Raw genomic sequence first — 24,430 nt, 5'->3', positions numbered from 1 at the left:
CTTCATGAGAATGAGGTCATTGTACTACAGTTAAATATATAGCAAGTAATAGGTAAAAGAATGTCAAATTTTAAACCTATATAAAAAAGTATTAAACTTTAGGGAGAAAAAGGACTAAACACATTTGGATCTGATAGTTTTAATTTTTATAAATGACAAAAAGCATGTTACCAAATTCCCAGTGAGAAGGATAAATATAAAACACTTGTGAGGGATAAATTTAAAACACTTGAAGAACCAAGTGAGAGAAAGAAAAAAGAGAGGGAGGGAGAGGGACAGGGAAAAGGTGGGAGGGAGGGGGAGAAGGAAGAAAGGAGCGGGGAAGAATTATGGGGGAGGGGAGGGGTGAGAGAGGAAGGGGCAAAACACCCAGGAAATAGGCTTAAAAAGTAATGAAAAAGGAAATTTATTGTTGTCTGCCACAAAAGCAATAACAGGATACCCATTTTAAGATAGCCTAAGACTATAAACAGATAAAATTCCACCAGGATTTTCAAATGCTCTCAACAAGAATTAATTAGCAGAGTATCAAGTTGCTATTACCTCCATGCAGGTTTGCTGACAGGACAAATGGATAGGCCTTCATCCAGCTCATTACAGCAATAGTTTCGGGTTGGGCAGGATCTGTGATCTGAACAAACTGGTCTGGGAAATTTCGGTTTAAGTCAAAGTTGTTGCTGTTATTTCTGCCAATTACACTTATTGAATCTCCTGCGTGATAAAGGATTCAAATTTAAGCCATATTTCACTTACATTTTAATTCAACAAATACTGCTTCAGCTATTTTAACTCAGAGGTAAGTATGAACATATCAGGCTTCACTATAATCTATCACACTATAATTAAAATGCACATCTTTTTTACATTGTACATTTAAAAAATCTCTTCCGCATCTTTTGAACAGAGAGGTAAAAACATTTCTTTTTTGTTTCTGCCCTCTGGCCATGCTTTGAAGGTAAAAAAAAAATCCAACTACACAAATTATATTAAAGTTTTGCTTGTCAATAGTTCACATACAATGACTTAATCACAATGTTAAGTCGACATGACTGATTAGAGGGGAACTCTATGGTATTGGTATACAGGTCACTAAAACATGGCAAAGAAACAGACCACATGAAAAGAAAATTGTGGATCACATTAAAGTGATCACTAAAAGGTAAAGTCAGCCAAGAATATAGTTGGATGTTTAACCTAATGGAGGAGACAAGGTTTAACTTAAGTTTATTCCATTTTAATATGAGGTGGGAGCCCTATTATTGTTATAATGAGGAAAAAATTGCAAGTGAATGAAGAAAACATACTGGAGGGCTTACTAGTAGTAGGTAGTTCCACCTTTCTGAAAGGTCTTAAGGAAGGAATATTAGAGGGATTTATGAAGCTGACAAAGGATGAGGTCCTTTGGGAAGGAATTTTAATAATATATATATAAGGATTAACCTGGTCATTTATCAGTTGGTTCTCTCAGTGTTCAATCAGTGACAGTAATAACTCATGTGGCTACATATCCATATTGTAGTACCTGTTCTACTCACTGGTACTACTGCCTGGAAGGAACCACAGCTTGGGAAAACATGAATTCTCATTCTCCTAGTGTTTTGCTTAAGGTGGTCTGTGTAAGCGAGTAGCTCTCCCTGCCCTTGCTAGCCCAGAGGAGGCAGAGGAATAGGAAATCAATAACTCAGCAGGTTTAGAATATGCATGGAGAGTAAAACTGGCACTCAAAACAGTCACTGGCTTCAAAAGACATTTGGTTTGAGTTTTCACTTATAAGGTTCCCTACATAATAATTAAACAAGAATCATTGTTAAATGAAATAATTTGTAAAACATATATTTTTAATAAATAAGAACCATTACAAAAGTGGAGAATGCCATTAAATATAAACTTGATCTCATAATTATTAAATGAACTAGCCTTTCTTACAAGAATACAAAAGCGAGAACCTATTATAAATTATAATAAAATAGGAAGAATTCCAGGGAAATAACTAGTTCAAATTCTCTTCTATCCCAAATAATCACGTCATATGATAATAAAAAAGGCTAAGCATTAACAGATAGCTTATTCTTTACCTTCCTGGGCCTTTTCATACCCATCGGGATTCATAGATGGCATAAGGTGAATTCTAGTGCTACGAACCAAATCTGTCACTTCAGGGTCTGTTCCAAAGTTCTTACAAAGATATTCTATGAGGTTCAATAGCAGTTCTCTTCCAACCACTTCATTTCCATGCATATTTCCAATGTACTTAAATTCTGGTTCACCTGAAAACAAAGTAATTATATAGGACTTTTCTTCCTTTCCATTTATCATGAACTCTCTCTACTTTTCCCCCAACATATGCAAAGACTCTGAAACAAAAATTTAAGGAGATATTTTGACAAAAGCAGGAAAAAGCATCTTATAAAGCAGCTTCCTTACTAATATATACATCTGTGCAAGCTCAAGCATATATATATATGTGTGTGTGTGTATATATACATATATGTATTATACATATATATGTGTATATATATATGGATGCTATATAATATGAAAATAAAAATATTAGCAGAAAGAATCTAATCTATGCAGTATGTTAAATACTATGCCAAATATAGATCAAATGAATTTTCTTTTTTTCTAGCAACGTTGGTTACATTTTCTTTGTTCCAGTTAAACATGCTATAGATGACCTTTCCAGATGAAACACAGCAATATAATACATAGCTCTGAGAGGCAATACTGAAATTATGTGTAAAACGACACCAATTACCTGGTTCATGGACACCTGGATTATCAGATATCTCCATTACATAAAGTTCTCTTGATTCTACTGATTTTCCCAATGAATAAAGCCGGGTGATGTTAGGATATTCATTGGCAAACCTTCGCAAGAAGATTTCCATATCAGGGAAATGGTGGTGGTGAAAGTCCTTTGGTTGAATTGGCTGGTGAGATGATTGCGTTCCAGGAGAAATATTAAGAATAGCAACTGTGCTAGCAGTTACTTCAGCCTCAGTTGTGTCAGAGATTACTGAAGTCACAGTTGGCCGAAGGGAAAAATTCACCTCTGAAGCTGGTCCTTCTTTCACTATTATATTATTAACAGTCACTGGCATGTACCTGAAAAAAAATATTTGAAAAAGGAGATGGCTTGGAGTTAAATTAAAAAACACAATGCTTCAATATTGTAAAAGTACAAAAATCTTTCCAAACTCTAGCACTTAGAGGTTTATAAAACTCAAACTAAATAAACATAAATGTGTAAATTCAAGACTTTTAGGATGTTACCTCACAGAGAATCACCCAATTAAATCTTTAAAGGACTACTTCTCTTACCATCTTCTCAGGTCCATAGATTAGAATGCTTACAAAAAATTACATTCAAAGGAGAGAATACAATGGAAGATGGAAGTCATTAATCCATTGTAACCATTGCTACAATACTCAAAGGGATAAATTATCCAGTTCTTTGTAGTGCCTTATCAAACTGACATTCTAACTACTTTTCTAAACAGGAAAGTTTAAAATTAAATTAAAGGTTATCAATGAAATCCTTAGCAAAGTGATTTGCTAAAGGGAGGGGTGAAACCACTCATTTCAGATATTAGAAAGCTAATAAAGACAGCTCTTCAAAACGTCTTTTATGGAGCCCTGAGTTTTTTGTATTCTGGTAGTTAATTAGCCTTGAGGCAATGCTTTACACAGCTGCCCATCTTTTCAAGCTTTTAAAACTGTCCTTCCTCCCAAGTTTACAATTGTATTTCATATTCATTTGTATTATTAGAGTATGTGACAAAAGACTCCGCAATAGTATTTTCTCCTTATAAAAGGGGAAAAAAGAAAAGAGAACACGGAAAAATAAAAGCCAGATAGAGTAAATAACATTTTCTGGACAATATTTCTGTCTTAGATATAAAAAAAGGTTTGGTATTTTAAGAGTCTATTTTAAATTCTTACCCAGTTAAAACTGCTGTAATGTTATAAGTTCCAGGAACAAGTAATCTGTGGAAGTCACCGAATTTGCCTGTTGTGATATTATGATTAATACCAGCCACTGAGATGGTTGCATTCTCTAAGCCAGATCCTGTTACTAAATCTTTAACAAATCCTTTAACTCCAATGTGGACCTAAAAAATAAGAAGCAAAGTAGACTGCTCAGAGACAATCAGTTTGGAAGGCAAGAGGGCATAACCTCTCTGCACTGATATAGAATTTCTAAAAAAATAAGGTTACTCCCTCTTTCTCCCCAAAATATTTTTGAATCCCTCCAAGTTAAAATAAAATGTAGACAAAAAAAATGAAATTCTTAAGCTGAAGTCAATATGTCTGAAATCTAGACTGGTAATGTGCTTATGAAATTTACTCTCCTCAAATACAGACATCTAATTTTCTCAACAAAGTATAAGTAATAATTGCTAGTATACCCAATAGTGTATTAGCCTATCTGATGTTTAAATTAAACTTATGTCTATGTTACATATACTGATAAAAGCTCTCTAGCAAATATGATCACATGACATTCTAAGAACTTGGTAGTACAAATTTGGCTATTTCAGTTTGCAAACATGTTCTAAGACAGTCAAAGGAAACTCTTTGGAGAGACAAGGAGGCACAGCTAGAATATGTTCTAATAGATTCTAATATAAGTTTGTAAAGATAGTCTACAATTTTTAATAATAAAAACAGATAAAGGGTAGCTAGTATAGACTGTTATTCATATGCAACCAAATTTCTCCCTTACTTAATCCATTATTTCCATACCCCAATCTCCAAACTTTTCAGTCAGCTACTTTTACCTTTTCAATCAATGTGATCAAAGACTCACGATTGTTCTCCCATTCTTGTTGAAGCTGTGAAGCAGGTGGATATTTGCAACAAGACAGTTCTAATGTGATCTCAAAACAGTTGGCCCATACATAATTGTAATCTTGCATACCACCTGTAACATGAAAGAAAAAATAAGTTTACCCTCAAGATTCTATTCTCAAGAAGACCAAAGATACTAAATCTGCCATCTCTGCATGCATAAATTGTTTTTTTATTAAATTGTTTGAAAATGGAGAAGGCTCTTACAGAGGAAGGAAGGTTAAAGGCACATACATTGACAAGGAATATATGTAAAGGAAATATATCTGATTGAAAGGATGAATAGTTATGAATAGCATGAACATAGCAGTTAACAACAATAGCAATAATGATAACAGCTCTACCTGTCAGACATGTTCTACAGGAGTTATGTGTTATTAAAGTTTACTCTTTACAATAGTGGAGTTAGGTATTATTATTTCACCCATTCTAAAGAAGTGAGGCACAGAGAGGTTAATCTTTCTGACAGAAAGAACATGAAAGGTAAATATGATCTTAAAATTGTCAAAGATATTCATGCCAAAGCATTATTAAGTGCCTACTACTCTAACTGTACTCCCCTTTATCAAGAAGGTGGCAAGAGGAAAAGAAAGGCTGTATATAGGGTGACGCAGTTACACAAATCGGGGTGGGGGGGTGAAAAACAAGACACAAAAAATCCTTTCAAAATGTATTTAAAGGAAGAGGGCAGTAACAACGGGAATAAGTATCCACACTCAATCACTCTCACTATTTCTACACCTTTATAAGTCTACACACTCATTCTGTAGAAAACCTATTATCATTCCTGTCACTTGATTTTTTTAAAAATACTTTCATTACCACTCAAAGTCCATAGTCTAGATTAGGGTTCACTCTTTTATATTCTATGAGTTTGGACAAATGTATAATAACACGCTTCTACAATTATAGTAACAGTAGTTTCATTGCCCTAAAGATCCTCTATGCTCTGCCTATTTGTCCCTCCCTCCCCTCTAAGCCCTCTCTGCCAACCACTGATCTTTTTACTATCTCCATATGGTTTTTGCCTTTTCCAGAATGTCATATAGCTGGAATCATATAGTATGTAACCTTTTCAGATTGGTTCTTTCATTTAGTAATAGGTATTTAAGGTTGCTCCATGTCTTTTCATGGCTTGATAGCTCATTTCTTTTAGTGGTGAATAGTAGTCCATTGTTTGGATACACCACAGTTTATTTATCCATTCACCTACAGAAGGACATCTTAGTTGCTTTCATGTTTTGGTTATTATGAATAAAGCTACTATAAACATAACTGTGCAGGTTTTTATGTAGACATAAGTTTTCAACTCCTTTGGGTAAATAAATATCAAGGAGCTCAATTGCTGGACTGTATGCTTAGTTTTGTAAAAAACACCAAACTGTATTCCAAAGTGGCTGTACCATTTTGCATTCCCACCAACAATGAATGAGAGCTCCCATTCCTCCACATCTTCATCAGCATTTGCTGTTGTCAGTGTTCCAGATTTTGGCCATTCTGGTAGGTGTGTAGTGGTAACTTATTGTTTTAATTTTCATTCCCATGATGACATATGATGTGGAGCATTTTTTCATGTTTATATGCCATCCATATATCTTCTTTGGTAAGGTGTCAGTTAAGGTCTTTGGCCCATTTTAAACTCCAGTTATTGTTTTCCTATTGCTGAGTCTTAAGAGGGTTTTTGGGGGGTATATTTTGGATAACAGTCCTTTATCAGTTGTGATTTCCTTCTTTTGGGAGTTAAATGCTATTTCATTTTATGTATATACTGCATTTCTTTTTCCATTCATCTGCCTATAGACATTTAGGGTGCTTCTAGGCAATTGTAAATAATGGTACAGTAAACATGGGTGCACCATCTTTTCAAGAGATTATTTTCAATTCTTTTATATCTATATACCCAGATGGTATATATGGTATAGATGGCATTATTGAATCATGTGGTAATTCTATTTTTAACCTTGTGAGGCAGCTCCATACTGTTTTCTGTAACAGCTGTGCCATTTTATATTCCCACTGTCCATGTAAAGAGTTCAAATTCTCCAAATCCTCATCAAAACTTGCTATTTTTTTTTGACAGTGACCATCTTAAGAGGTATAAGATGGTTTTGATTTGCATGTCCCTGATGATCAATGATACTGAACATCTTTTCATGTTTGTTGGCCATTTGTATATCTTCTTTGAAAAAACATCTATTCAAGTCTTTTGCTCATTTATTAATTGTTATTACTTGTTTTTTTGATGAGTTGTAGTTCTTTATATATTCTGAATATTAACCCCTTATCAGATATATAGTTTATAAATATTTTCCATAGGTTGCCTTTTCACTGTTGATTGTTTCCCTTGCTGCACAGAACATTGAAGTTTCTGAGCAGAGGAGTGGATGATATGAAATTCCTTTTTAAAAGATCATTTTGACTGCTGGGTGGAAAATGATGGGTAGCAGAGGCAAAAAGAGAAGCAGGGGGGAAGTAAATGGGGGAAAAAATTTAAATCATTTCTTCAATTAAAAATAAATTAATAAAATAAAATAAAGTTGCTACTTACTTCTTTCCATTATTATTTCAAGCCCATCCCACCATCACTCGTAATTCCTCTCATCCTTTTCTACTTTTGTATTTTTTTCTATAGTACTTAATAATTTACCCATTATGTTTATTATTTACTGCCTGTTTCTCCCTGCTAAATCATAAGCAAACCCACTGATAGATATCCCAAGCACTAAAACAGTGCCTGGCACATAGTAGTCCTTTAATAAATATTTGTTGAAGTAATGAATGTAAGTAGGTTGGGGCAGTGGGAAATGAAGACTGATGTTTTGAGTGTATTAAATTTGAGATGCCCATTGAGCATACATGCAGAGATGTCAAACAGACTTTCTCTTGCCAGAATATATACAGGTTTATAACCTCCACAAGCTCAGTAATTTGGTCTTAATCTTTTTTTTCTTATAAGGCAAGGTTTCCATCTTTTGCCTTTCTCTTTACCTTCCAAATCTTGGCAGTCACTTTAGGTCTAGCAGGAAACTGGTGAGGTGCTGAGTTTCATATCCCTTTGTAGTCATATTGTCATTAAGTGATGTTAGTCACCTTTAGTCATTGTTGACATATGATCATCCTTGGTAACTCTTACTTGTATGTACACATACATGATATTTATTAACCCTTTCCAATTTTTACTATATATTGGTCACAGTAAATGGTCATTGTGTGTAAGATATTATACTAACATTATAGGGATTTATACATAAGACACATACCTTCATTCAGAGTTTAGAGTCTTAGTGAGGAAGCAGAACACACAAAAAATAACAATTTCACAGCAATGTTAAGTGTGAAATTTCCTATGAACTCCTGGGCTCAACCCTGAAATGTATATGTGTGGGTCTGACCCTAAAACTATACTAAAAGCACTGAACACTGAACTTCAGAACAGACCACCACCCTCATCCCAGACTGGTAGACACACAGGATAGATCTGAACAGGCAGTGCAAAGGCTTTGAAAACTGAACTGACATTGGAATCACATCCCACAGAAGGTGAGTCAAAACTTGCAAATCCTAACTTGGTCATTAACTGCTCAAACAAACTAACCAAAAAAAAAAAAAAAAATCACTATTTGTTATAATATTTAAACAAGGCTCAGATCTCGTAAGGTTCAAAATGTCCAGGATATAATCCAAAATTGACATTCAAAGAACCATAAAAATGTCAACAACTTGCAAAGAAAAAATAATCAATAGATACCAAACCCAAGATGACGCAGATTTTGGAATTATCAGACTAATCTTAAAGTAATTACGACAGACATGCTCTAAGGAAGTAATAAGATTAAACATTCTTGAAATGAAATAAAAGAAACAGGAGATATAAAAAATAACAAAATGGAAATTTTAGAAGTGAAAAATATAAAAACCAAAACTTTAAAATTTATTGAATGAGTTCAAAAGAGGAATAGAAATGACAAGGGGAAAGACTGAGTTAACTTAAAGATAGATATGTAGAAACTATCCAATGTGAACAACAGAGAAAAAAATTTTTTAAAAAATAACATTCTTGTCATTAGTCTCAGAAGGAGAGGAAAAAGTATGCCATGCTAAAAAAAAAAAAAAAAAAAGAATGAAAAAAAAGTTGAAGAAATTCTGGTTGAGAACTCCCCAAATTTGGCAAAAGACAGAAACTTACAGTTCAAGAAGTTCAGCACATCCCAAAAAGAATAAACTCAAAGAAAGTCATGCCTAGATACTTTATAACCAAATTGCTGAAAACTAAAAAAAAAGGAAAAAAAATCTTGAAAGCATTTCAGAAAAATGACACATTTGTATAGAGAAACAACAATTCAAATGACTATGAATTTCTCATCAGAAGCCATGAAGGGCAGAAGGCACAAAATGTTCTAAAAAAAAAATTGAGAATCATCAACCCAGAACCCAGAGTTTTATATCTAGTGAAAATATCCTTCAGGGAATGAATGTAAAAAGATATTCTCAGTGATGGCTAAAAGAATCTGTCACAAGCAAACTGGCTTTAAAAGAAATGGAAAAGAAAGTTCTTTAGGAAGAAGAGAAATGACACCAGAGAAAAACTTGGAACTTCAGGAATGAAAAAACAGAAATGGTAAAATATCTGGGTAAATATAATAAACTATTTTTTCCTTAATAAACTATTTAAATTCTTTAAAATATATATGATAGCAAAAATCATAACACTGTCTGGTGGGGTCTTCAATATATATAATACATATGACAACTACAACAAAAGAGTGAGGGGCAAAGTACATTTGCCTTGAAGTTGAAGTGGTAAAATATTAATTCTAGGCAGAATTGTGAAAAGTTAAGTAGGTAAATTGTAATTCCTAGAACAACTACCAAAACAAACTTTACAAAGAGATATAGTAAAAACACTATAGATAAAATCACTACTAAACATTCAAACAATCCAATAGAAGGCAGGAAAGAGGAAGCAATAGAATAAAAAACAGAGAAAACAGGAAAATAATAAAAAGGTAGACCTAAATCCAAACATACCAATAATTATATTTAATGTAAATGGTATAAACACATCAACTAAAAGACAGAAATTGTCAAACTGAATTAAAAAACAAGACCCAAATATATGCTGTCTCTAGGAAACTCACTTTAAATATAATGGTATAGGTTAAGTTAAAAGTAAAAGAATAAAAAAAGATATACCTTGCAAACACAAATCAAAAGGAAGAAAGAGTGGCTATATTAATATCAGATAAAGTAGACCTCAGAGCAAGGAAAAGTGGCAAGGATAAAGAGAGAAACTGAATAACCACAAAAGGTTCAATTCACCAAGATGACATAACAATCCTAAATGTGGCCCCTAACAACAGAACTTCAAAGTGCATGAAACAAAAACTTATAGTTTTAAAAGGAAAAATGGACAAATCCACAATTATAGTTGCAGACTGCACATTCCTCTCTCAGTAATCAATAGAACAAGTAGAGAAACAGCCAAGGATAGAATTAAAATGCACCATTGACTAACTAGATCTAAATGATATTTAAGCACATCCCACCGAACAACAGCAGAATACACATTCTTTTCAAGTACACATGGAATATTCACCAAGATAGATCATATCCTGCCTGGGTCATAAAATAAACAAATTTAAAAGAACTGAAATCAGACAAAATGTTCTCTAACAAGATGGAATTACATAGAAATCAGTTACAGAAAGCTATCTACAAAACAGCTTTCTCTTGATGAAATCTCATTTCCTTTGAGCCTATAATTATTCTAGGAATAACAAATTATTCCTAGAAGGCAATTAGTAAGTTGTGATATATACTTTAATCTATCTTTCTAAACTCATAGGAGTCAATTAATACTCTCAAAAGAGTAGCAAACTAACTTTTACTTTGCAAGACAAAAAACAATAAAGCTATCCTAACTTTAGAAAATCAAAAAGTCTTTATTCACAAATAGCAAGTTTTAGTTTCAAAATTACTTTAAAAAATTATCTAAAAAACTGGAAACAAATGGGGATATTAAATGAATTATAATTTAAGAATATTTTTGTGAGGTGCCACAAATGTGTATTATTTGCCATCTGTATTAAACTTAAAATTTATTTTTCCAATACTAAATGTCAAAGACTGCATCATAAGTAATCTTATCTACATAGCTGGTTTAGATTCATTGTCTTGAATTTTTCCTTATACAACTCTAGAGCTCACTGTAACAGCGCAACCACTGATCTGTAGATAGGCCTAACAGTTGTTGACAGCTGTAACTATTGCCAGATTAAGTTAATACCTTTGTTTATTTTGTATGCTAATATGTCATGTGGCTCAACAAAGACTAAAGGATGAAATAACATATTTCAGAATAATATCTTTATCCAATCAAAGAAAATTTGAATTTTGGAAGTGAAATATTCATTATAGGCATACCTCAAAGCAATAAAGCACTATACAAAAAGTATAAAGAATCTGTTATTTGTCTTACTTATTAACAGTCATAAATAAGTAAGCCTCTATTATCCATTAGTCTCTCAGGGGACTATCTAAACCAACGACCTTCAAACTTTATTCCAACTAAAATAATTTTGAAAAATTATGCAACACTTCACACATTTTAAGTTGGTATCTAAAAGTTTTCATCTTAAGTTTGAATAGTTGCAAAACTAATATATTTATTTTAATATTCCTGCATAATGTAAATTTTATATTTTAAATAAAACTTTTACATTTTTAAATGTAGCCAAGTAAATATATGATAGAGATTTGATTATCTATGGACTCATCTATTTAAAACTTGTATGAATACTCTTTTCTTTAACAGTAGAAATTTTACATCTTCCCCTTTTCTCTTTGAATTTTCATTTCCATTTCACTTTGTCCAAAGATTGTTATTTGAATGTGATATACTTGTATGCTTGAAAGTCTTTCATTGATCATCCTGTAATACTTCAATCTATGTATATTTAAATTTTTCTTATTTTCCAATGACGTTAATGCCCTAAGTATTAAATTTTGTCTTCTAGATTGAATTATTACAATAACTACTGACATACAATTTATCAGAAAGGCATAGTCTTATTATAAACTTTGATAAATAATAAACATAACAGGTAACAATTACTGAAAACATATCTTTTAGTGAGAAGTTTAGAGTGATGCTTTTATGATACTATTAATCACAAACTGTTCCTTTTGTTTCGGTGCCCTGGAAGTTTCTAAAACTGAATAAATGTACCACAGTGTGATTCAGATAGGTAGAAAAAGCATGTCTATCTTTAGTCAAGTGGGAGAAGAGAGTATGAGATTGCACCTCTGCAGCAAGTATACTTCTCAAGCAGACCAATTTTAGGAAAAGAGAAGGTATGGAAGAGCTGCAAATTTATTTCCTTAAAGTTATCCAAATTAACTAGTCTTTCTCCTCCCCATACATACCTCAGTTTGAAAGCCATTGATTTATACTATTTCCTCTGCTCACAAGAGGTATTGACAAAGAAAGAGACAAGGTATAAATTTGTCTTTAGACCTACATATCAATCCAGAAAAAAATTGAATGTAATGTACTATGAAACCTACAACGCTTTCATTCTTTTTATCAATGTCAAAGAACAAAACTAAAAGTTTAACCATTAGGAATCTGTCCAGTATCATTAACAAACTGTGATCAATACTAATTGTTGTAAGTGGCTAACTTTTCTGATCAAAGAATCTATTCGTACCCATTAAACTGCTTTAATCTATCTGTCTCACAATTAATCTTCATATGCTTTAAGACACTCAATTTCTCTTTATCATGGAATCAGTCCCTATTACTGTTTACACCACAGAGATATCTAGCTTTAAAGGGATAGGGGATGAGGGGGGCTTAAATAAATTCAGCGCTCCATTCAAAAATGGGGCATTAATGATTTATTGTTATGTCTCTAGCAAATCAATGCTTCAGTGGTAAGTCAAACATAGCAATTTTTTAAAATTTTTTTCAGTAAGCCAACTATAAAGTATCAAACTGTATTATACAAGAATCCTATATATCACGGAAAAAAACTTCAATGTATTTTTTTCTTTAGGACAAGCATTTTAGAGTTTAGGAATACAGATAGGCAATTTCTACTCTAAATTTGGAACTTACTGTTATTTCTTTAATAAAACTACTTCAAAGGATAGTGAGTTCTCACAACTTTGAGTTTTGTGAACAATTTATTTATAGTTATTAAGTGATGATTTTGCATTTCTTGAAATATTTTTAAAAGCTAATGATTATGATGTTCATAAAAATTTTTAAGTGGAACATATGGATCAAATTAATGGAAAAAACAAAGGTTGCACTTGAAAAAAATTCCCATATTCCTGGTCTTTAAATTCAACTTCATTTTGACCAATTCTTAACTGAACCTGGTCTTTGTATTCTGAGCAACTTATCTTATGAAAATCTATTTCCTTCACCACTCCTACTGAATATATATTTGCTAGTGTTATAATACTACAAAGTTAAACTAAATTACACAGTCCTGCATCTGTTTTCAGATAAGTTTTATCTAACTTAGTCAATACTCTCTCTCATAGCTCTCTGAACTGAATTTTCCTGTTTTTCTAAAGCATTATCCAATTCTCTATCACCTGAGTTAAATAGAAAAAAGGAGAAAAGAACGCACATCTACCTTTAGACATCAGATCTGAAGATTTAGAGGCCAAATCCTAAAGTAGTGTTTAGTGTTTGGTTCTCAACCATCATACAAGTCTATGATCACATTATAAAATATATAATACACCGCTTCCAGAGGTCAGATTTTACATTAGGCAATATTTCAGTTTACTAAAGCAAACTCATGACTCAAGCAGAAGCAAGTATTCTGTCTATTGTTTTACTTTACCACTTTCCTCTTAAATTAGGCAGTACTCAGATTAAAGGAGAGAAAGAAAAAGCAAGAATGAGCTCCAACCAGCTCCTGAATGTACAAGATTAGGTAAAACTAAATGCATTTTACTAACGCACATCTGAATAAGAATAAGAAGATCAACAGTATTCTTAAAACATGAACAACAGGCTGAGAACACAGGAACTGTCAGCATTCTTTAAAGAAAACATCCCAGTATGAAATGCCAGAAGTACGTTCACTTTGGAGATGAAAAAGCACTCGTGTGTGTGTGTATACAGTCTCAATAGACAGATAGATAGGTAGGCAGAAAGATATACGGTCAGGTGCAGCTTAATGACAACATTCTGAGAAATGCGTTGTTAGGCAATTTCATAATGCGCAAACATCATAGAATGTATTTATACAAACCTAGATGATATAACGTACTACACACCTATGCTGTATGGTACAGGTTATTGCTCTTAGGCTAGAAACCTGTACAGCATGTTACTGCACAAAAAAACACAAGATTAAATCAAACACAAGAGAAATTACGCAATCAAGACTCAGTAAACACGAGATGTTTGAGGCTGCTGCCAGCATACTGCATTACAACAAATGTTTTTAATAAGTAGTAAGAATACATTCTAAAATAATTATAAATATTATAGTAAATACATAAACCAGTAACATGCTCATTTATGATCTTTATCAAGTATTATGTACTTTATATAATTGTACATGCTATACTTTTATATGACTGGCACTGTAGTAAGTTTGTTTACAATGGCATCCCCACAAACATGTAATAATGCACTATGATGTTACAATGACTACAATGTCGCTATTTCAGCTCCATTATAATCTTATGAGACCATTGTCATATATGTAGTCTATCATTGACCTAAACATCGTTAGGCAATGTATGACTGTATATATACTTTAATTGAACTTCTGGCTCCAAGTAATTAAATTATGCCAGAAAACAATATCGCTTCAATTTTCAAAATCAAGTACACTGCCATATGCTTTCCCCATCTCTCATAACTCCTAAATTTCTTTATCATCTTGACCTCCTTCTCAAGCCAACTGCCCATTGAATACTTGTAACTAGTATATCAAGTACCACCTCCAATTTTTACTCCTCTCCCATTTAAAGAGAACACACACACACACACACATATGCTCCTCCAATGAATTTTTCCCATTCATTATCATTCTTACTTATCCAAGTTCAAAATCTCAAAAGTATATCTTTGGGTCCTTCTTTTCCTTGACACTCTTCTACCATCTAACTGATGATCAACCTGAATTTTTCTTGCAAATTTCTTATATACCACATCTCATACTCCCTTTTCATTCCCATAGTATCCCTCTAGATAAAGCCCTAATCTCCAAAAAAGGCTTCACTCCAAATGACTAAAAATCTCCCCAGTCTCTCTCCCTCTAGGACTTTCTCTGCCAATACATTTTGTATAAAGATAACACCAAAATGAAAAACACAACACTGTCCTTATTATCAAAGAACTCACACTCCAGCAGGAGATACAAAAAACTATTAATCACATAAGTAGATAAGCATTATACTGATGGTATAATCAAAAAGCTCTAGGAAGGCATGAGAGTGAAAGTTACTACAGAGGAGGCTTCAGAGAAGGTTACAGCTGAACTGGAGAAAAGCTTTCCAGACATAGAACAGCCCAACATGTGAAGGTTCACATCTGAGAGGAAGTACAAAAGTTCAGTTGCAGGGGAGAATTAGACTAGAAAATGTCAGCTTGAGTCAAACTGTGGGATTTTCAGTGTCACGCTAAGAAGTTTAGGCTTGATCCTATTAAAATGTGAAACAAGCAAATATATAAGAAGGCTTTAAGTTTTTGTGTTTGCTCTTTTTTAATATATAATTTTTAAAACAAAGTAACACAAAGACCCATAGAACCAGACACATCTTCCAGAAGTGTGACCAATGATAATTTACTTATCATCTACACTTCAGATAAGTACAGAGACTCTAGAAAAATGAGGTATGAAAGCGGGAATTGTTTGTTTTGCTCCTCTTGTATCCTTATCACCTAATACCATGTATGGGACGTGGCAGGTACTCAGTAAATATTTGCTAAGTGAGTATTGCACAAGTTACTCACATAATATTTCTTCTTTCAGGCCTTGACTTCCTGTAGTGCAAAAGGGTTAAACTAGATCAATATATTCACTTTCAGCTCTAAAAGTCATACTTCTTTGAACTAGAATTTCTAAATACATCACGTAAGACGTCAGTAAAATTACTCCAAGACATCCGGGTCTGAATACATGCCTAGTCACAAGGTTTCACAACATCTTACAACATCTTACTTATGCAGTTTCACATAAGATACACAATGAATTTACCCTGTTGAAAATATTGAAACTGCTCTATATGGCTGAGGTAGAAATATAAGCTAGCTATTGTAGAAATAATATATGTCTGACCATTCAGCTAAAATGAGAGAAGTTGATGTTCATAAAAATAACAATGGCAGCAGCAAAATTTAGCTTCTTCAGATAGTTGAAGAATCAGAAAAATCTGTTACCTGGTTTAACCAAATAATCTTACTGTGAAGACAGAATACTTAGTTTTTAAATAGTATAACATAGATTAATCTTCCATAATTAATTGTTAATTAGAAATTACTTTCTAATTTTTTACAACTTTTTCCAAAAAGGAAAAATAAATTATTTTTAACTCATTATTTTAAATAATATCTCAAATAATGGAGCAACTTGACTATATCACAAAACTACCAGTTCATGAAGTCAAGTTTTATTAAATATATTTCCTGAAGATTGAAATGGAATTAAACTTTAAAGAATATCCCTTATCTATAAAAAACTTAAATGGTTTTTAAATCATCTGTAATTGTTATGGGCAGAAAGTTTGTTTCTAAATATTTCCAAACTCTTTGTGGATGCTTGTTATATATAAGAAACATTGGTAGAAACTATAGAGGAATCAGAAAACTCTAGAAAGTATTGCGTCCTCACATCTAGAGCCTAAGTTGAGTACATATGGCTTAACATAAAAAGTCAAAAGGTAATTCAAAAGTTTAAATAAAGGCACCTTAAGAGAAATGTCATAATTTATAATTTATAATATGACTGCCAATAGAAAGGAAAGGAAGACCTAAGGTATTTCATCATGGGCAGAGTTTAAGAAGAGAAAAAGTTCATACTGATGACATTTTTATGTTGACTTGTACCTTCTGCTTATTCTTAATTAAACAGTTTAAGACTGTGCAGAAAAACAAAAAAGTTATTATTCAAAGGATGCCAAAGGTTTAAATACAACAAGAGCTGTTTTTATAACATTTAAAAGAAAAGGTAAACAATTCAAGCTTACTTTAACTATTCTTTTAAATATAGCATTCCATGAGAAATTGGGAATGTAAAATGGTACAGCCAATGTGGTAAACAGTTTGGTGATCCCTCTAAAGCTAAATATAGAATTATCATATGGGCCAGCAATTTACCTCCTGAGTATATACTCAAAAGATTTAAAAACAAGGACTCAAACAGATATTTGTATACCAACATTCACAGAAGCTTATTCACAGTAGCCAAAAGGTGGAAACAACCCTATGTTTATCAACAGATGAGTGGATAAACAAAATGTAGTACACATATACATACAATGAATTATTTCTCAGCCATAAAGAGAATGAAGTTCTGATACATGCTACAAAAAGGATGAACCTTGAAAACATTATGCTATTGCTTCTCTGCCTTTTGGCTAAGATCTAATGAAAACATATGCTAAGTGAAATAAGCCAGACACAGATTATCTAATTACGGTTATATGAAATATCTAGAATATGCAAATTCACAGAGACAGAAAATAGAACTTACCAGTATATAAATGTCTAATCACTATGTCATACACCTGAAACTAATATAATATTGTATGTCAACTACAATTGAAAAATAAGTTAAAAAAAAAAAAAGAAGTTACCAGTGGCTAGGGAGAAGGGAATACATACTTAATCGTTAATGGTTACAGTTTGTTTGGGGTGATAAAAAGTTTTGTAAACAGACAGTGGTAACACAGTTGTACGACATTGTGAAATAATCAATGCCACTTAATTCTACATTTAAAAATGGCAAATTTTATGACTGACATACATATATGTATATGTAAATATATATACACTACCACAATTAAAAAAAAACCCAAAAAACAGCATTCCATGATCACACCAGATTAAAATACAAAATGGAGAGAATGGGTGGTTACCATGTTAACCAAGCTGTCCTACTTGGCCACTGGCAGCCTGATTTGATGTGCCTCCTGACGTGATGTGATCTACATAATAGTCTTGTAGGAAAATTTGATCTGAATCTTATCATGAAGAAAGTGACAAATCTAGAATATGAGATGTTCTGTAGGATAACTGGTCTAGACTCTTCACAGGATTTCACATCATTAAGAAAAGAGAGTGTTAATATGACTGTTCTAGATCAGAGATACTAAAAAGATACAAAGCTAAATGCAGTTCTTGAACCCTGACTGGATCTGAGCTGGAGAAAAAGGAACTATAAAGGATATTTTTGTGGTAATAGGGGAAATTTAAGTTATGGGATGATAGTATTGAATTATTGTGGGATGATAGTATTGAATTATTGTTGATTTCTCAGTTATAGTAATGGTACAGGATTATACAAGAGAATGCCCCTGTATTTAGGAAATACATGCTGAGATACTTAAAGGTGCAGTGTCATGAAATCAGCAATCTACTTTTAGATAGCTTGGCAAAAGAGAATGTGGGGAGTGGGTGAAGGATGGAGAGAATGTGCTGTAACATGTGGGGAAAGATAACAGTTGCTGAATTTAATTCATTTACATTATAGATGTACTGTGGCTTTTTAAATTTCAAAATAAAAAAAAGATTTCCTCAAAGTTTCCTTTTTTTTTTTTTTTTTTTTTTTTACCACAGTATACTTCAGAAAGCTAAATGAACGATGGGAAAAATATAGCAAATTCAGTGTTTTACACACCTTCTACATCATACCAATGTGCACCATTCGTGATCCCATCTTTGAAAGTCTCATCTTCATCTCCAGGACAATGAGGTGCCCCAGTTTTCATGATGGGGTGGTTTGAAGCATAGGCTTTTGCCAAGTATTTAAATACTTCATCATCTGAGGTTTTGCTATAGATTCCAGTGGCCTTATGTTCTGGAGAATCATCAAAAGGATAGCTTGCTACCACTGAGCCACCATGCAGATTTCCAGAAAGCACGAACCTTTGAAAACACAACGAAATCACATATCACTAAAAAAAAGGGGTGGGGGCACAGGAAACATCATGTATTTAAAGATTCTACATCTTTCATAAATAAACTCAGTATCTTTCTTGAGACCTAGAAGATAACCCTATCAATTGTTATAAGTAGACCAACAACAACAACAAAAAGAAAACAGAAAGTAAGCTTTATCAATTTAACAAATTTCAAACAGTTCAAATTAACCTCAAATAACTTGAAAGAACTTTCCCATCATTGAAAAAGTAGCTGGATAACAGAATATAAATTAATGTTTCAGGAAATGTCTTATTTGGGGAATTGCAAATTCATGTATTAGTTTGAATATAAACCTGCCAACATTCAATCATTTTTTGACCTACAAAAATGCCAATTTCCTATAATTCAACCTAATACTTGTATTTCATAATGTGTTAATTTTGTAGAAAGTGTGGCTTGTATAAATATTTGTTGCATACATTAGTTAGATTAATAACTTTCATGCTTTTAATATTGCCATCCAAAGAGAATTTTTAAGATAGAGAGTCTAATGTAAAACAAGATGTATTTTCTCTCACCTCGGGTTCACAATCTGCTAAATTCACATTTTCAACAGAGAAGCCACAATTGAGAAGATTCAGGGTTGGGTAAGGGAGAACCTGATACACTGAGCTGCTTTCAGAGAAAAACAATACAGCACATAAAAGACTAGACCCCTTGTGCCACTGTAAAAGCATCTCTCTTTCTAGACCCAAGGTTTCTGATTGGGCCATTATAAAATAAAATGACATGGAGACGAGGCTGCTCCTATAAAAGAAACATTTTTATTTTTTTATGTTTTTACTTTTAAGTAAACCTATTTACAATCTGATCAAATTTATAGATACAGAAATATGCCTTTTATGGTGAAAAGTAAAGGCAAAACATGCTTAATTCCTATTTATACATCTCTTCCTCATGAAACAGTTTAAACCATTACTATGGGTAGAGATTAAACACTTTTCTCTTTGCACTTTAAATTGGATTTTCTTACTTCTGCCTTTTTGTAGTTGAAATGAACTGACCTACAGAAATTCTAAAGAGAGTTGATATATAACATTTATTTCTATATGCTTGAAAGAAAATTAAACCTATGATATGTTAAGTATGATCAGCACCATCCCAGAGATCAAACAATGAAAATTACACAGAATCTGTTCATCAATAGATAGAACTTAGCTATTAAAGACAGTGATTAAATATTAGAATAGACTATGAAAAGATATAGATAAAAACTAATATTAATATAATTAGTACTCTTCCAGACACCAGAGGACAATGCAATTTATATAGTGGCAATAACACAGGTTTTGGAGCCAGCCAAACATGAGTAAGAACGTTTGGTCCCCCAGGCCTGTCTCTCACTAACAATATGATCAGGAAAAGTTACTGCCTCTAAATTCATTGAACCTCAATTTCCTCTCTCATCTGCAAAAAGGGGATTAATGCTACCTGCTTTCTAGGGTTGTTATGAGAATTACATAAGATAATACACATCTCTAGCATAACGACTGCTTTACAGCACCTGCTCATTAAATGTTCATTCTTTGGAGAGATCTAGCATCCTGCTTTATGGAATCACTGCCTTACAGACTACCAGGGCTTGGGTGACACAAGGATACAGAAACAAAAACTAAGTACATACTTTAACATTCTAACTTCACCTTACCCATCTCTCCCTCATAGCTTAAGGTATTAACAATTTATTTTCTGGTTTGTATACCTAAAATAATTTAAATACCTTTTTCTACTCACTGACTTTGGGAAAGTTACAAGGCTGGCCCAGTTTAGGCAATCCATTCAGCAACAAATTTTCTTGAATGTCAACTACGTGCCAAACATTCTACATACTAGGGAATACCTCAGTGAAGAACTAAAGACAAAAATGCCCTCGAGGCATTCATATTCTAGTGAAATAAAATGGATAACCAAATATTCTAAATAGGTGAAGCATACTACTTTAATTATATCTTTTCAATTAAAACTTTAAATTCCCCTATTCTCTACTAAATGCTGTCTTTTACTTTGTTAAACATTTCTTGCAACACTTCTCAGAAATATCATTAAAACAGCCTAACCAAATACGGTACTTTTAGAACAATGAAATATTTGCAATCTATTTGAGTGATAAAATTGAATTATCAGATTTTCCTTACTCTACTTACACAGTTTTAAAAGTACCAATGCCACTCTTATAATGAGGATTTTAAGAGAAAGTGATACCTATTACAGTCTTTGTCAAACCAACTTTGTATATCAATCCAATTTTATTTTTAAAGTATTTTATGGTTTCCATTCAAATCAATTCTCTTAAGTGTTTCTCATACTTGACTTTAGCAACATATACCATTCCTTGCATAAGATTTAAAGTAGCTGCTAAATATATTACAAATGTTATAAACAAGAATCTATAGATATTAAAAAGTCAAACTCTTAGTTAACTCTATCATGCTCTCCAGATAACCCAATAAATAACCCTTAAAAATTAAGAGAACTTGATGTCTGGTAAACTAAATTCTAAAGACTCAGGAAACTGTAGATATATACACAAGCACCCCAAAGTAATCTGCACTCACCCCCAACAATATGATAATGCTTTCCACAAACATACTGAAAACTTTTATACGCTAATCTATTAAAATCTAAGCAGACATTTTTAATTAAAGAAATCGAGTGTAACAAAAATATGGGAATCAAAGAAAATAAACTTCATTAAGCAGGAGGAAATGAGTCTTAAATTTTTACATATTCAAAATAACAAAAATCTATTTCTAATATAACAGGGTGAATAGGATATCAAAATATTATTCAAATAATTTGTTTCACAAACTACAACAAAAAAGGTCATTTCCCCATACAGGTTAATGTTTGCAGTTTTTAAATTTTCTATCCATAGCTGACTCTATATTTAGGCATCAGTCTCAAACCATATGTGTGCTTGTGTTTTTAATTTTATTCACAGATCAGTGTCTTTTGTTACTAATCATTAAAGAATATATATTTTGAGTTAATTCTTGAAGACTGAGGATGGATGGATGCACTTTCCACCCTATACAGTCACCTGCTTACTCTTCTGATTAGTTACATGTTTGAAGAATGGTTGGGTATGATTATGGCAGTCCACAGTCACAGAACAAAAATGACTTTCTATGTAATACTGACTGACACAGATGAGCTTTTAAAATCTTCATAAGCCCCTATCATTGAACTAACTGGCCCATACCATAATGTATAATCATTAAATACTGGCGATATGAAAGAGTTAGCCAAAGATTGAATTTGGGGTCCCAGATTTAAAGTTTAAAGCTTTCAGTATAGCTTCAAGCTGACTTGGATCCAAGACAAAGCTCATTTTCATTTTTGGTCACAGCAGAACTAATACTGAAGAGAAAAATCTAGTCGCAGAATTTACATTCCTGCAAGGGTTGTGACAGGGCATTTTGAACATGATATTTAAGAAATGCAAACAGTGCGTTTGATATATCATTTCAGAAAAACTCTAGTCATCATAGCTTCAGACAACAAGATGTAAAGTTGTATTTCTTATGCAAATGTTCAAAGATCATGACAAGGTTATCTTTAAAAGAAAATCTTCCCAGAAATCGTATGTGAAATTAAATATCTACAAAGGATCTCAAAAGGAGTAAAGTGAAAGGTGGAAGATAAAAGGAATCTAGAATTGTCACAATTCCCACAAATTTTCTAGGTGCTATATATACTGAAATCTTGTAGAAGAGATGATTCCAAGTCCCACAGAGAAACTTCTTTGTTCATTACTACTTTTATCTTATCTGTCCAATCAGAAATCTTCAAATTGAGATGAAAAGATTAACCAGCCTTATGAAGACAAAACTGGGGATATGCTGGCAAAGCTGATCCTTGTAAAAGGGAAGAGGTACTTGCCCACTTCAGACATTATTCCATCTGGATTAAGCGTCCTCTTCCCTTATTCTTTTATTCCTCCTTTTTGATGAAAATCCTACCCATCGCTCAAGATTCAGTTCAAGTTCAACTCTTTCACAGAGATGATCCATATTATTGCAGCCCACACACATTTTGCCAGTATGAACAATTCCTGTAAAGTTTAACTGGGTACATAAATACACCCCATATATATTTATAATATTTCCTTGTTATATACCAATTTCTTGAGGTACTCATGCTTTTAATTTTTTAAATCCCACATAGTGCTTAGTAACACTTAAGGTGTGTATTAAGTGTGACAATTAGCTAGCTATTCAGTTTGGGCCCACTAATAAAGTGACATCAGAAACCCTTCAGTCTGAAATGAAGCAGCTCAGAGATGAAGGTTCCAGATCTGTGCAAGTTCTCCAGCCACATCCATAATAAGCTTCTTAGCTGAGTCAGAGGTGGTAAAAACTGGAAGAGAACCAGTTTCTGTCAAATAACCTAGAGGAAGACCCTGGGAGTGTCCTTTGTCATTTCTGGGCTACAGTCTCCCTCTACGGCTGCTAAGAGCACTGACTAATAATACGCCTGAGTCTAAGTCCCAGCTACACTCTGTACTATGTAAATTATTTAACCAATCTGACCCTCAATTTCCCCATATGCAAAACATCAGGTTGTGGCCACAGAAAAGGCTTACCACAGTTCTCATAGTAATAAGACAATCACAATATTGACAGCTTATCTATAAAATGAGTGGGCTGACCTAGTTTATCTTTAAGGTCTCTTCTATCACTCATGTTCTATATAGTCCTGCGAAAATAGGGAACTCTCAGAAAAATATCAGAAAAGCGTCTCCCCTCCAGGCAAACTGCTCTTTTTGCATCCGTTGAACAAATGACAGCCTCTAGGCAGCGCTTCGCGGACAATTAGCGGGACAGGAGGCTAAGCGGCTCTGTCCTGATTACAGTATGTCGCCCTCCACCCTAACTACTCTGGTCCCTAAGGCCTGCAAGTACTGTTTGAGCGCCTAGTGAGTGCGGGACCCAGACTCTGCTCCTGGAGACTCCTTGGACTGTGGGGGGAGAAAGGACTACATACTCACTTGTTCCTGCGGATCCAGTCAATAAGGGCGCGCACTTCGGGCACGTCGTCCAGGGCCGGGGGCTCGCCGGTACTGAACTGGTCCGGAAAGCTGCGGTTGAGGTCGCGGCCGCGGCTGTTGTCGCGGCCGCTGGACCCTGGAGGTCCACTGTCGCTGACGCCGCAGTTGCCCTCGCGGGCACGCTCAAAGCCATCAGGATTGAGGCTGGGCAGCACGTACACGTCGGTGGTGTTCAACAAGCGGACGAGGCGCGGGTCCCCGCGGCGGTAGCCAGCTGCCAGCTCGCGGGCCAGGTAGATCAACACCTGGCGCGACACGGTCTCGTCGCCGTGCATGTTGCCCACCAGCTTCACTTGTGGCCGGCCAGGCAGGAGCGGCCCTGACGCGTCGGGCCCCGTGTCGCCGTC

General features: G+C 33.6%; 1 protein-coding gene across 1 annotated transcript in view; it reads right to left on the bottom strand.

Annotated features, from left to right (window-relative positions):
• Positions 1–24,430, bottom strand: part of CPD (carboxypeptidase D) — a 57,760-nt gene that overhangs the window by 32,872 nt on the left and 458 nt on the right. Inside the window, exons 2-8 of the mRNA XM_006925041.3 lie at positions 24,024–24,430; positions 18,729–18,976; positions 4,785–4,927; positions 3,946–4,115; positions 2,759–3,108; positions 2,076–2,267; positions 544–711 (exon numbers count right to left, since the gene is read on the bottom strand). The exon at positions 24,024–24,430 is cut by the window's right edge and continues 34 nt beyond it. Coding sequence (XP_006925103.1) covers positions 544–711; positions 2,076–2,267; positions 2,759–3,108; positions 3,946–4,115; positions 4,785–4,927; positions 18,729–18,976; positions 24,024–24,430 — 1,678 coding nt within the window. The remainder of the gene's footprint in view (positions 1–543; positions 712–2,075; positions 2,268–2,758; positions 3,109–3,945; positions 4,116–4,784; positions 4,928–18,728; positions 18,977–24,023) is intronic.

Source organism: Pteropus alecto, unplaced genomic scaffold (genome assembly GCF_000325575.1).
Source record: "Pteropus alecto unplaced genomic scaffold, ASM32557v1 scaffold98, whole genome shotgun sequence".
NCBI lineage: Eukaryota > Metazoa > Chordata > Mammalia > Chiroptera > Pteropodidae > Pteropus > Pteropus alecto.
Note: the sequence above shows the minus strand (reverse complement) of the source record. Positions and strands in the feature narration are given on the sequence as shown.